Below are 12,120 nucleotides of genomic sequence, written 5' to 3'. Positions count from 1 at the left end.
GTTTAAGGCCCATTTGTTGATCTCTTTTAAAGTTTTAAACTTTTTCAACACCATTTATTTTTTAAATGACTCTCCAACTAGACCAAACTTGCTCGGGCAGAGCCCACTAAGAATGCCACTAAGCCCGCCAGATTTCCCTTAAAAAGAGTCCTTAATTCCTACCATCATTCACCATCTGTGGCCCACCCTGCTCTTCTCAGGGCTGGGCCTGCGGCTGGGCTCCAGCCTGCCTGCAACTGCTATTCAGAAGACAGTGGGAGGGAAGGAAGCAGACATTCCCTGGGATCCCAGCAAATGCTGTTTATTTTCCAAACAATTTTATTGAAATGTGCCAAGAGTACATGTGCAGCACAAATGTATGAACAGGAAAAAAAAATCACATGTACAATAATTCTTAAAAAGTGAAGGTTAATCTTGGGAGATTTCAGTTACCCTCTCCCTCCCCCTCCAGACTTCCAGCGTTTTCCATTATGGGTAAGCCTCTAGTAACCTAGCATTAAGAAAAAAGGAATACAAGAACTTTTGCGAAAAAAACCCAAACAAACAAAACAATGGCATAAAGGAAAGAGAAACGTTTTCCTGCTCAGATGGGACTCTTCCTAGGCACCTAATTAGGAAGCATGCTGAGTGGTGGAGAAACACAACTTCAGAGTATACGGGTATGGCCCATCTGCAAAGGAGAGGAGGAGAGAGAGGTTTGGCTGGGCCCGTCTGGAAGATCCCCCAACCCAGATCCCCTCATTTTGCACACATCTCCCATTTTCTGCAATTCAATTGTAGGGATCTAACTCATCATTGCCCAAAGTGAGACTTTAAAATGAGCCAAACACAAGGCATTTCTTCTCTTCCTTATCTCCATGGAGAATTCCATTCCCATTTCCTTAGCTGGCCCAGGGCAATAGGCCTGCCCCACCAACTGGGTGGGTAAATTTTACCCACTGGAAAGTGTAGCCCCTTTTCCTGGATACTCCCTGAGCCAGTCTCTAACTCAAAAGAAAATGCTACCTGCTCCCCGGAGAGCAAGCTTGAGCACTTCCCAAGCTGGCAGAGTGGGTGGCAGCAAGCAGCCAGGCTGTCCCTCCCATGAGAAACTTCAGGCGGCTCTCCTGGCGACCAGATCCCGCCTGCCTCTGTCAGTGACTGTGAGGAAATCTCTGGGGTCCTATCTCGAGGGCAGGAAGGATGGCTCTGGCCTGAAGCCAGCAAACCCATTAGGCCACCAGGGGGATGACTGCAGGACACACAGATACTCACTTGGGTTTTTCATCTGGTAATGGTTCAGGAAGCCCAGTGTCTCCAGGGCATCACTCTTGGATTCCCACTCCAGCAGCCCAGAGGAGCTGCGTTCACCTGATTGGAAGGCAAGGGGAAACCAAAGGTTTTAGGCTGACCCAAGCAGGAACTGGGTAGCTGCCAACTGAATGAAGAGAGGAATATAGGGACAGTTTACTTACTTTTGCCTGAGAATACTTTGACAGAAGATGGCCGCTTCACTCCCAGCTCATCGCAGATCTGCGATAGAAATAGATAATAAACGAAAATTCAGAAACAGAAAGGGTGCCACACGGAAGTCAAGCAAGCCAGACTGGAAAAAGGGTTTCTACCTTTTATCACATACTCCGTGACACAAAAATGATCAGAAACACCACTCTTGATCATTAATCATTATGTCAGAGGCTGGCCAGTTAAGCTCAGTTGGTTAGAGTGTAGCCTTATAGGGTCGGCCCGTGGCTCACTCGGGAGAGTGTGGTGCTGATAACACCAAGGCCACGGGTTTGGATGCCATACAGGGATGGCCGGTTCACTCACTGGGTGAGCGTGGTGCTGACAACACCAAGTCAAGGGTTAAGATCCCCTTACCGGTCATCTATAAGTGTTTTAATATTTTCAAAATTAAAAAAAAAAAGAGTGTAGCCTTATAACTGCAAGGTCATGGGTTCGCATCCTTGTACTGGCCAGCCCCCAAAAAAAAAAAAAAAAAAAAAAAAAATCAAATCATTGTTGCTAAGGACCAGGAAACTGCTTATTAAATTTCCCATTTTCGGCAGCAATTTGGATGTGTATCAGCACTAGACTAATGTTTGATGAACTGAAGGGTGACATTTCAAGAGACCAGAGTGAGGTCTGAAGTCCAACCCTGACATTCAGAGTTCCTCCTCCCCCCTCCAGCTGCCCTAGTTCCCTGACCATGCTTCACAGGGTCCCACCTTCTGATGGTATCTAGACACCTTGAAGACCCAACAACTGGGGTCATGTTTTGAGATTGGACTCTCATCACTGGGCCTGTGAAGAATCTTTCCCAGCAAATGAGCAGCCGTTCCAGCTAGCCAAAAATGCCAAGTAGCAGCATGGTCCACTGTTTCTATAAGTCTGGTGTCATTTGCACCCTGTCTGGACCGTGAGCAGAGATCACCCAAGCCAGGGCCTGTCAGAGCAGTTCATAAGGTATTTGGTGAAACACTAGAATGAGTGGCCTACTCAGGTGGCTGTGTTGAGGGGCCAACTGCCTGAGAAACTCCATGGCACCCACCTCAAAGAAGTTCTCCTCAGTCACCTCCAGTGGGGCATTGAAGAAGTGCAGCACGTTGCTGGGGTGCTGGATGCGGTTCTTGGCTGCCTGCTCCGGGGTGGAGAATCGATTGTTCCTTGATTCGCTGAAGTCTTTGTAACTGGAGGACCCATCTTCCAACCCGTATGACTGACCTGGCATGATGGCTGGTTGCTTGGAGACACTGTAGGAGAGAAGAAAGGGGGGCCCTTTGTCAGACCCAAAGTTATCCCATGACCTTTCCACTATGGCCTCGTTGAGGCTCGGCTGGCCCCGTGCCTATATGATAGTGCTGCATGCCTCAGGGGGTGTTGTGCCACAGCTGAGGTGAGACTGACCCACTTTCTCCCAGGGCTTCAGAGAACATCTGAGAATACACCTGCCACACCCCATTCCTGCCTGAGTAAGCAACTGGGCCTCACTGTGCTCCTCTGCTGGGCCCCACCTCCCCTCCCCACTTCCCCTTCCCTTCTCTCCTCAGTCCCTTTCCAACCCTTCTTTGCCTGGGAAGACTGAGCACCTACCAGACATTCAGCTTCTGCCCAAACATGAAGTTGTTGTTGAGGTGGGTAATGGCCCGGTCCACAGCATAGCCATCAGCCATCTCCACCATGGCGGCCCCTGGCTTGCTTTTCATGAATTTCACCTTGGGGAGAGCGGCCACAGTCAGCACCATGCCCAGCTGTCAGGGACCCTTCTCCTGCCCCCTTCCATGCTAATTAGAAGCAAGCAACTCCTGCTCCGGCTCTGGGATCCCATTTCCTCACATGTGAATGAAGAATTAAGACCACCAGAAAAGCACGCTGGGCCCACAGCAAGTAAACCCAAGTGGGCAGCAGAGACTAGGCAGTTGTTCTTCCAACTGTAGGACATGACCCATGAGTGAGTCACTTAATAAAACCCAACAAAAAAGCGTGCAGAAAAACAGAACACAGACACATATATCTGTGGATGGGTTATCTATGGCCATGATGTAAAATAGTTGTTTAAGTAGATCACCGTTAAAAAAAAAAAAAAAAAAAAAAAAAAACTCTAAGAGTAGTGTAGGCTCTGAGGCCAGGCTATCTCGCTCTGAGCCCTGCTTCCAAATAAAGGTTTTGTGAACCTGGGCAAGTTATTTAACCCATCTGTCTCATTAAGGATTACTGTGAAAATTAAACAAGTTACTACATGTAAAGCACCTTTATGGCATGTGGTATATAAGAACACGCCATATGTACTAGCTGTTATTAACATAAATGGACCAAGCCAGGGGCTGCACACTCAAAAGGCTTCCAAGACAGGTTTCATGAGGGCAGAAAACCACCTGTTTTCAGGTGGATGGTCAGCCACCAGTCAGTTCCAGCCAAGTGACCCACAGGGAATGCAGGAAGACTCAGTGCTCTGACAATCTCAAGTTTTCCAGATGAAATCCTTACACAACGGTCTTTAACATTATATAATGGGTAAATTTCTATGTATTCTGTAATCTCTACATTCATGTACTAGGAAACATTAGTACTTTTATGTGATAAAGTCCTGGTTTTTTTAACATTGTTAATTCAAAGAAAATAAAACAAAATACCCATACACAGTGAAGACTAAACAAAACCTGGCTGTAGCAGGTTGCCTGAGTTAGCCAAGTTACCCACTTTGGGCCAGTTTGCTCTAAGCCAGGCTTCCAGTGGCTTGTTCCCCTGTGCTGACTGGCAAGCTATGAGGCTCAGGGCTTTCCTTGGGCCCACCAAGTTGACAAGGAAAGCAGTGGACCCAGCAGCAGCTCACCTTCTCCACATTGCCATACAAGCAGAAGACATTGAAGACTCGATCACAGTTCATCTTAGATTGATCCAAGCCATAGACCATGAGCACAGGGCTGTCGGCGTGGGGGCCATACTCGGGTGGTGGGGGAGGGGGTGGGGGGTGCCCATACTGGGGGCCGTAGCGGCTTGGGCCCCGACGGTGACCCCCCACTGGTGGGCCCATCCTTCTCCCTTCGTAGTGAGGTGGGGGGGGGCCGTAGCCCTCATCATGGTAATGGCTGTGGTACCCACCGTGGGGCCCTCCTGGGGGGTGGGAAGGAAAGAGAGGGAGGACGGGTGAGAATTTGCGCGGCGGACGGCGGGCAGGGGCACATGAGCCACGGGAGTCCACGGAAGGGAACCCCCTGCCCTCACCATATTCAGCGGGATGATCTCCCAGGAGAGGGGGCTGCCTCTGGCGTTTGTTGGGGTTACTGCCAGGGTCACCTATGGACAGAGAAAGCAGTTAGAATCTAATGCGAAAAGCGGGGTGTTTCTCTCCCTCCTGACTACAGAAGCTAATCTCAAAGTCCTTCGACTCGTGGGAGCCTCACTACAAATCCTGCCCTTTCTTACAAGAGCTGCTGGGAACTCCTCCCTATGGCCCAACCCAGGGCAGGAATGAAGCCCAGGCCTCTAAACCAGAGCCCACTCTCCCTCCCCTACCCATCCATACCAAGGGAACTGGTTTCCTTTTTCAGAGGACAAGGCCAGGTTCTGTGCTCTCTTTCATCTACCCTGGCCCTGGTGGGAAGCCGAGCTCTCAGGCCTTCTGGAGAGTCTGTAGCTGCTATGGAAGCTGATATATTATAGGGGCCAAAAGCAATTTTCTAAAATAACTCCCAATAAAGGGAGAGAAGGTTAAGAGCAGGAAAATAACCCAGGAAAAGCAGGAAGGTAAGACTTGGCTCCCAAAGCCTCAAGTCCTAAGAGCTCTAAGCCCCTCTCTCTAACCCCCTTTTCTGTCATTGCTGATCCCAGCCACCCTCCCACCCGGTCACATCCAGCCCGAGGAGGGCCTGTAGCAGCTGAGAAGCAGGGCAACAGCAAAATCAGTTCAAACAAGCAATCATGTACAAGGTATCAACAGTTTCAGACCCAACAATGGCGCAGACCTGCCTCCCAACCCCAGCTGCAGTTCATAATCATTTAGCGCTTAAATGGCAAGACGCTGGACTAAGCGCTTTACAGACATCACAGCTTCTTTAATTCCTCACTTCTTCAATTCCTCATAACAACTCTATGAGTAAGTACTCATATTTCAGTCCCATTTTACAGGTAAGAAAACTGAGTAGTTAACTTTTAACTGAGCAGTTAAAAAACACTTTAGCCTAAGGTCACAAAGCAAGTTAGTGGCTGAGCCAGGATTTGAACCCTGGTCTGGCTGACTCCAATACCAATACCCAGGATTGAAACCACTGCCCATTCCTGCCACCCGGCCTGGGTTTTGTTTTCAACAATCAGTCATTACAAAGATGGAAAAGGGCTACTTACAGCAGAAGTACAGAGTACAATGTCCATTTGTCACAAAAAATAAATCTGTATTTTCTCTTACCATTGGACGCTTCAACAGTGAGTTAGCACAGTTCTGAAAGATGGCGTCCCATCAAACATACACTGCGACCCTGCATCACATGGTTTTACAGTCATAAATACAAGTTACAGTACACATCCGCTACAATTTTTTTTTAAAGAATTGTTTTTAAAGTCAATGTTTTGATTAAATCAAAAAAAGGCTCACAGATGTTCTGTCCTCAGAAGATATCAGAAAAGTGGAAATAAAGGTGTATGAAGTGGATAGTGTCCCTCCGTGTTGTCACCTCCTCACATTATGTGCTGCAGTGCGGTGGTGCGGTGCTTCTGGCTGTGTAGCGCTCCATGTGCGTGTCTCCTGGGTATGAAGTGTGCCAGTGGCCCCACTATGCCCGCGCTTTTGGCCTCGGGAGCACGCCTGGTTACCCACCAGCAGGTAACTGTGTGCCTCTGAGTTGTTTGGCTGTCTGGTTTTAGGTTTGTTTTGGTTTTTTGATTTTTTGTTGTTGTTGTTGTTGTGGTTTAAGCTTTTATTTTTTTCTGATCTCCAGTTGGTGCAGATTATGTTGGCAGCCGGTGACTGCGGAAAAAATAAAAATATCAAAACAGAAAAGAAAAAAAGGCCCTCCCCAAAACAAAGGACTTAAAAAACAAAACCCATATGGCGAGGAATGGAGAGGATCCTATTGTCTTGGAGGCCCATGGAATCTACTTCAGTCTATGAAACGTTCTCCGAAAAGAGCACCGCTCGCTGGCTGGCTGGGAGAGCTCTGTTCTCTGTGTTTCCTACTTCTGTGTACATTCTCGGGTTCAAGTTTGCTTGGATTTTGGCTTTTTTAATGTTTAATAAAAAAGCAGTGTCTGCTGCCATGTTGCATCTCTTTCTCTCTTTGTCTCTGTCTCTGTGCTTGTAGCTGTTCCTTGGAGCGCGGTGTGGTGTTCTTGATGTAGTGAGCTCAAGTCTGCAGCTGTTTCTGGGGACGTGGTGGAGGCTGCATGTTCTGTTCTCTCCAGGAAGAGCTAGTGGTTTTCTACCCTGTGTGTTGGTGAGCAATGTGCAGAGGCAGAGCCGCTGAAGTATGGTTCCTGAGGGGGTAGCGAAGCACCGCCCTCACTCCAGGTTACCTCATCAGCCCTCGGTTTTTTTGGGCCCCCGTCTCGGGGCGGCCAAAGCTGAGAGGCATCAAAACCAATGCACAGCCAGCCCCTGCCACTAGCCCCTGCCGTTCTGCACATCTTCTATTTATGTTCCTTGGAGAAGAAATGGTTGGTTGCCGTGTTTCTGTTAGCAGTCATGTAATGCCATTGCCCGCTCTGGTACATTCACTTGGTCATCAATTTGCCTCTGACCTTTGGAGGGAGCAGCCAGGCCCACAGGGCTCACTGTGAGGGTCCTGGGGAGAGTCTAGCCCATGCCACCCACTGCTTCCCAGCTGCAAGGGTGAGCAAGACAGGCCTTCCTAGGAAAGGGGCCTCTGGCTTCCCAGAGCCTGTGTAATGCAGCAATCAGCCTCCTCCCCTCAGCCCATGGCCTGGTCCGACGTATCAGACCAAGACACACACAGAGATGAACGGTCTTGCTGGGGGGGTGCCGCTGTTTTTCAAATGCAATCCTCCACCTCTCCCTCCTACTAAAGGCAAATCATTCTTGACAGACACTAGGAAGGGGGTTGTTCATTTGGACCTCTGCAGAGATACTGAGTCTCCTCTACAAATGTGAGGTATGCCCGCCCTGGTCCCATCCAGAGAGTCTCACCTCCACAAGATCAGCTTACTCAAAGGCTCTGCTGCAAGAGCCCAGGAGCCTTCATCACCTCTCCAGTCTGTCACCCCCACAATCAGACCCTCTCAACAATGAAGACCAAAAGGACCATTCCTGGCCCAGTGAGAATGGAGAGTCAGTGACCCAGGCCAGGCTCCAGAAGGAAAGCAGCAGAATCCACTTGGGACCTGCTACTTGTCTCTAAGCCCATTGCCATGCCTTGTCCTCAGTGAGGCCCTGCTCCCCACCCCATCCAAGCCTCTGCCTTGACTTTGCACCCTCAGCAGCATCATAGGGCCACAAGCAACAAGCTAGGACCTGCAAAGGCCCCTCGCATTCTCCCTCTCCCAATGGGGTGTCTTTTCCAAGAGCTGACCCCAAGGCCCTCCCATGTCCACAGGGAGCCCAATGGCATTACATAACCCTGAGCCCAAGTCTATGAAGTGCGCTAGTTGAGTGAAGGCAAGGCAGGTGTGTTTAGAACAAAGTGGCCATCAGGATTACCTTGTCCACTGAGGTTGGGGTTTGTGTAGTCCCAAGTATCCTGATCATTCTTGAACACATTCAAACGTGTAGGCTGTAAAGACAAGACAAAGCTTGAGATAAGACATGCCCTCCCGCTCACCTGGAGGCTAACAAAGGGCAGTCACTTCCCATACCTACCTTTGCATACTCAATCTTCAGAGTGCAACAGCCAGAATAGATGTCAGCCCCATTGAGTGAGGCTTTGGCCCGCTGGGCACTCTGCACAGAGTCAAATGTGAGTAAAATTAAGGAAAGGATCATCATGGAAGCTTCTCGGGAAGGGCTTCAAGTTGTCCTAGAGAGGGATGACAACACAGCAACCCAAAACTGTGGTGCACTTGTGCCTTGGGGTCAGTTCACTGCCTACAGCCACCACCACCATCACAAGAGGTCAAAACTGTGGAGATGGAACAGAGTGGTGCCCTAGTTGAGTAGTCACTCATTGAACAGAATTCTCTTGTGATCTGTATGTCCACTCCAGCCCACCAGCCCAGAAGCAGAAGCAATCTCCTCTGCCACCACCCCAAGTTAAGTCACCTTCCTTGTCCCAGTCCTCTCCCATGTTGCACTTTTACTAAACCTGAACAATCTCGCGGAAACATCAATGGTTACATCCCTGCCTTAAAGTCTATCAGTGGTTTCCCACTGCACCCTGCCCAAGCATCACACTGTTGGCTAGAATGCCCTAATAACTTCTCCCAATGTCTATAACAAACCCATCTCCCTCATGCCAGCCACTAATGCAGTCCTCAGGTCCTCCACTTTCTCCAACAATAAGCTCCTTCCCACCTTATGACCTTTACAGAGGCCATTTCCTCCCCCTACCTTGAATACCAGCTTCTGTGTCCTCATGGAAATATAACAGCACCTCCTCAGAGACCTTCCCAAATCCCCCTTTGAGTTCCTTTCCCGTTATCTCATAGCATTCTGTTCTTTCCCCTCACTTCAGATTCACACAATCACACTACATATATGTCTGGTTCCTTGTTTAACCCATCAGACTGTGGGCTCTGTGAAGGCATCTGGCACTTGGCAGGCATTTAGTAGATACATACTAGTTCAAAGGACAGTTCCCTGCCAAGCCCTGTGAGAACCCCCACCCCAGGGAACATTTGTTCCCCAGTAAAGGATATTCCACCATGGCTTGGACTCCATTCTTCCGGAAAATGACAATTCTCTGGACAGGGCCACAAGGATTACAGATAGTGTAAAGAACATCCTGCAAAAGCAAACACATGCCAAGTGAAGGGCATGGATAGGTCAGTTTGGCCTGGGAGAGGGGATTTGGAGAAAGGGAAAAAGGGAGGAAACTTCACAGAAGAGCCTAAAGAAATGACCACTGGTGCATACCGTGGTAATGGAATAGATGGGGTTCAGAATGGTAAAGAGAAGCACACTGTTTACACTCCGGGAGTCATCTGAGTCTCCAGGGCGGGAGATCTTCTGGCTGGTAGAGTAATTGACAAAAGCTGGATGACCGGCAATGTAGATTTGGTTGTCAGCTGCGTAGTTCACTGCGTTGCAAGCCCCCAACACATCTTCAAACTCAACCAGCGCTTGTCTCTTTTTAGGCATTACCACCACATAGCTAGCAAAAAGAACACACGTTTCAATCCTTTTAGAAGAATGGAGACGAGAAGGGAATGTCCTTCAATTTTCTGTGAACTGACTCCTCCATAGCCTCTGGACTCCTCTGAAACCCTGTCGCAATTTCCTGACCTGAACACCTTATGGTACCACAGACTAAAGACGTATAGCTAAGTCATCACCTCCTCTGGGAAGCCTTCTGGACCCCTCCCTTCGCACGAGCAAGACACTTCTCACAGACCCCTGGACTTTACCCTATCACAATGCTAATCACTCTGAGTGGGCAATTTTCTGGGAGGGGGAATCCAGGACAGTCTTGTTCACTACTGTATTCTCAGTACCTAGCACAAGCCAAATACTTGAAATTTATTGAAAGAATGCTGCCCAGAAACGATAAGGCAGAGAAGGGGACTAGCCAAAAGACCCTGGACCAAAATGGTGAAATCACTACTTCCAATCAGAAATCAGTGACATGTAAGGACACCAAGGAGCCAGCTTCTCTGAGAAACCTATACCCTGGCCTCTGAGTACCTGATGGGTCCAAACTCCTGCAAGGCCTCCACAAGGTCAGCTTCTACCACACCGTCAATCAGGCCCCTGATGTGGACAACTGGGGAGGCAGGGGTTTTGTGTGGGTCATCGTAGTTCTCCTAAGAAAAGAAGCAGAAACAAGACTTCATTTCCATCTGTACGAGATGGCAACCCACTGGCCTCCGTGCTGTTGGAAACCCAGACAGATAAGACAGTTGGTGTCGACCAAGAAGGATGCATAGGCCAGAATAGAGGTAACAGTTCAACCCAATCACCCCAAAAGGAATCTGGACCAGCAGAAGAGCAGTCCTGAGTGGATGGCCACTTGCCTATTGGCTCTTGCTGTAGCTTCTGAGGATGGGAAAATGGAGAGGGGACAAGTCTCAAATCTTACATTCCTCCAGGAACCTATCTCTTTTCCTGCTTGTCCACTCAATCAATGAAATATGGGGAAAGAGCGACTTAAAGGGGACACACTAGCAGGAAAGGTTCAAACAGGTGTCTGCTGCAGTCTGAACAAGGATATCCCTTTTGCACATGCCCCAGCATCTTTGCCCTTTCTCTGCTTGAGCAAGTCATCACCACCTAGCCAAACATGACAACCCTCCACCACTCACTCAGCCCCAGTCAGGGGAAAACAGCCTATGCCCCAAAAGCTGACCTCTTCTAGCCTTGAATCACTCTCTCATTAAAATCTGCTTTGGAAAGTATTGCCTAGGCTAGACTAAGGAAAACAGAGCAAGGAGGGTCTTTCAGAAAGAAGAGAAACTTCACCTATACTGTTAAAAACCAAGACAACTCCTTCTCAGGGAAGGTTATCTTTCCACCCACACAGAAAGAAGCTTCTGGGAATCAGGAGGAAAGTAACTTTCTCCTCTACCTCTCCTGGGCTCTGAGTCCAGCCTCCAGCCTGAAAATCATGCGCAGAAGCCGATTTCATTTCAGGAATGAACCACACACAAACCACAGGATGCACACTCCCCTGGTGGTTACCAGGTCCAGAGATGGAGTTCCACAGTCCTGAGCTCTAATCCCAGCCCTGCCCCTTACTAGGTATGTGACCTAATTTATCTCATCTCTCTTTGCCGTTTTCTCCTCTGTAAATCCGGAATCCTAATACCTCCCCTAACCTCACAAAGAGATATGTTAAGGATTCAATTAAGATGTCTTTAAAAATGTATGGAACAATGCCTGGCAAAGATTAAAATGCTAGTAAATCACTGCCACTAAAACGCCGGAAGGGGCTGAACAGGATTTCAAAAACTTGGAAGGGACTGGGCCCACACCCAGAAGTAACAACTGGTGGTCTTTGCGGAGCTGAATCCCTTCCAACATGGCCACATGACCAAGAAATATTTTGGTTTACCAAATTCTCCGTACCCAGTCAACCTCCGAAATGGTAAGCAAACCTGTGATGGCTCCAAAACTTGGCTCAACTCCCAAACGAGCCTTTCGCAAGTCTGTCTCACCGTTTTCAATGCCCACTAAAATGGGGGACCTATTCTGTTCTGAAATATTTTCTCAAAAAAACCCAATTTCTGTACAGAGAGTATAGAGATTAAACTGCGATCAGACGTTATTCCCTACTTCGGCGAGGACAAGGCCACCGCCCGCCCCCCAACCGCCCACGAGGCCTAGCGGGAGAACTGCGCCTGCGCGAGGGACCAGAGGGGGGGGGGAACGATAAAGGCAAAAAAACCCGGCCCAGCCGCGTGCCCGGCCCCCACATGCCCGCTCACGGCGCCTGCGCAGTATGCCCTGCGCAGCCAACCGCCCGCAGCGCAAGCTATTTCCTCCGCCCCCCCAACCCGGCTCTGGATAGCGCGCACGCGCAAACGCCTGTCCTTGCGCAA

At 49.1% G+C, this 12,120-nt stretch overlaps 1 protein-coding gene across 4 annotated transcripts in view; it reads right to left on the bottom strand.

Annotated features, from left to right (window-relative positions):
- Positions 1–285: 285 nt before the first annotated feature.
- HNRNPL (heterogeneous nuclear ribonucleoprotein L) overlaps positions 286–12,120 on the bottom strand; it is a 15,056-nt gene continuing 3,221 nt past the window's right edge. For 2 of the 4 annotated variants that reach the window (XM_008573936.1, XM_008573934.1), the window contains exons 2-13: positions 10,268–10,386; positions 9,500–9,737; positions 9,283–9,368; positions 8,288–8,384; positions 8,129–8,201; positions 4,705–4,776; positions 4,313–4,593; positions 3,073–3,194; positions 2,531–2,732; positions 1,455–1,512; positions 1,255–1,350; positions 286–670 (exon numbers count right to left, since the gene is read on the bottom strand). In XM_008573936.1, the coding sequence (XP_008572158.1) occupies positions 612–670; positions 1,255–1,350; positions 1,455–1,512; positions 2,531–2,732; positions 3,073–3,194; positions 4,313–4,593; positions 4,705–4,776; positions 8,129–8,201; positions 8,288–8,384; positions 9,283–9,368; positions 9,500–9,724 (1,371 nt within the window). In that variant the 5' untranslated portion in view covers positions 9,725–9,737; positions 10,268–10,386 and the 3' untranslated portion in view covers positions 286–611. Of the gene's footprint in view, positions 671–1,254; positions 1,351–1,454; positions 1,513–2,530; positions 2,733–3,072; positions 3,195–4,312; positions 4,777–8,128; positions 8,202–8,287; positions 8,385–9,282; positions 9,369–9,499; positions 9,738–10,267; positions 10,387–12,120 lie in introns of all 4 variants that reach the window. The other 2 variants (XM_008573937.1, XM_008573933.1) reach the window with 1 other exon arrangement.

Source organism: Galeopterus variegatus, unplaced genomic scaffold, assembly GCF_000696425.1.
Source record: "Galeopterus variegatus unplaced genomic scaffold, G_variegatus-3.0.2 Scaffold973, whole genome shotgun sequence".
Lineage (NCBI taxonomy): Eukaryota > Metazoa > Chordata > Mammalia > Dermoptera > Cynocephalidae > Galeopterus > Galeopterus variegatus.
This window is presented reverse-complemented; position numbering and strand designations above follow the sequence as displayed.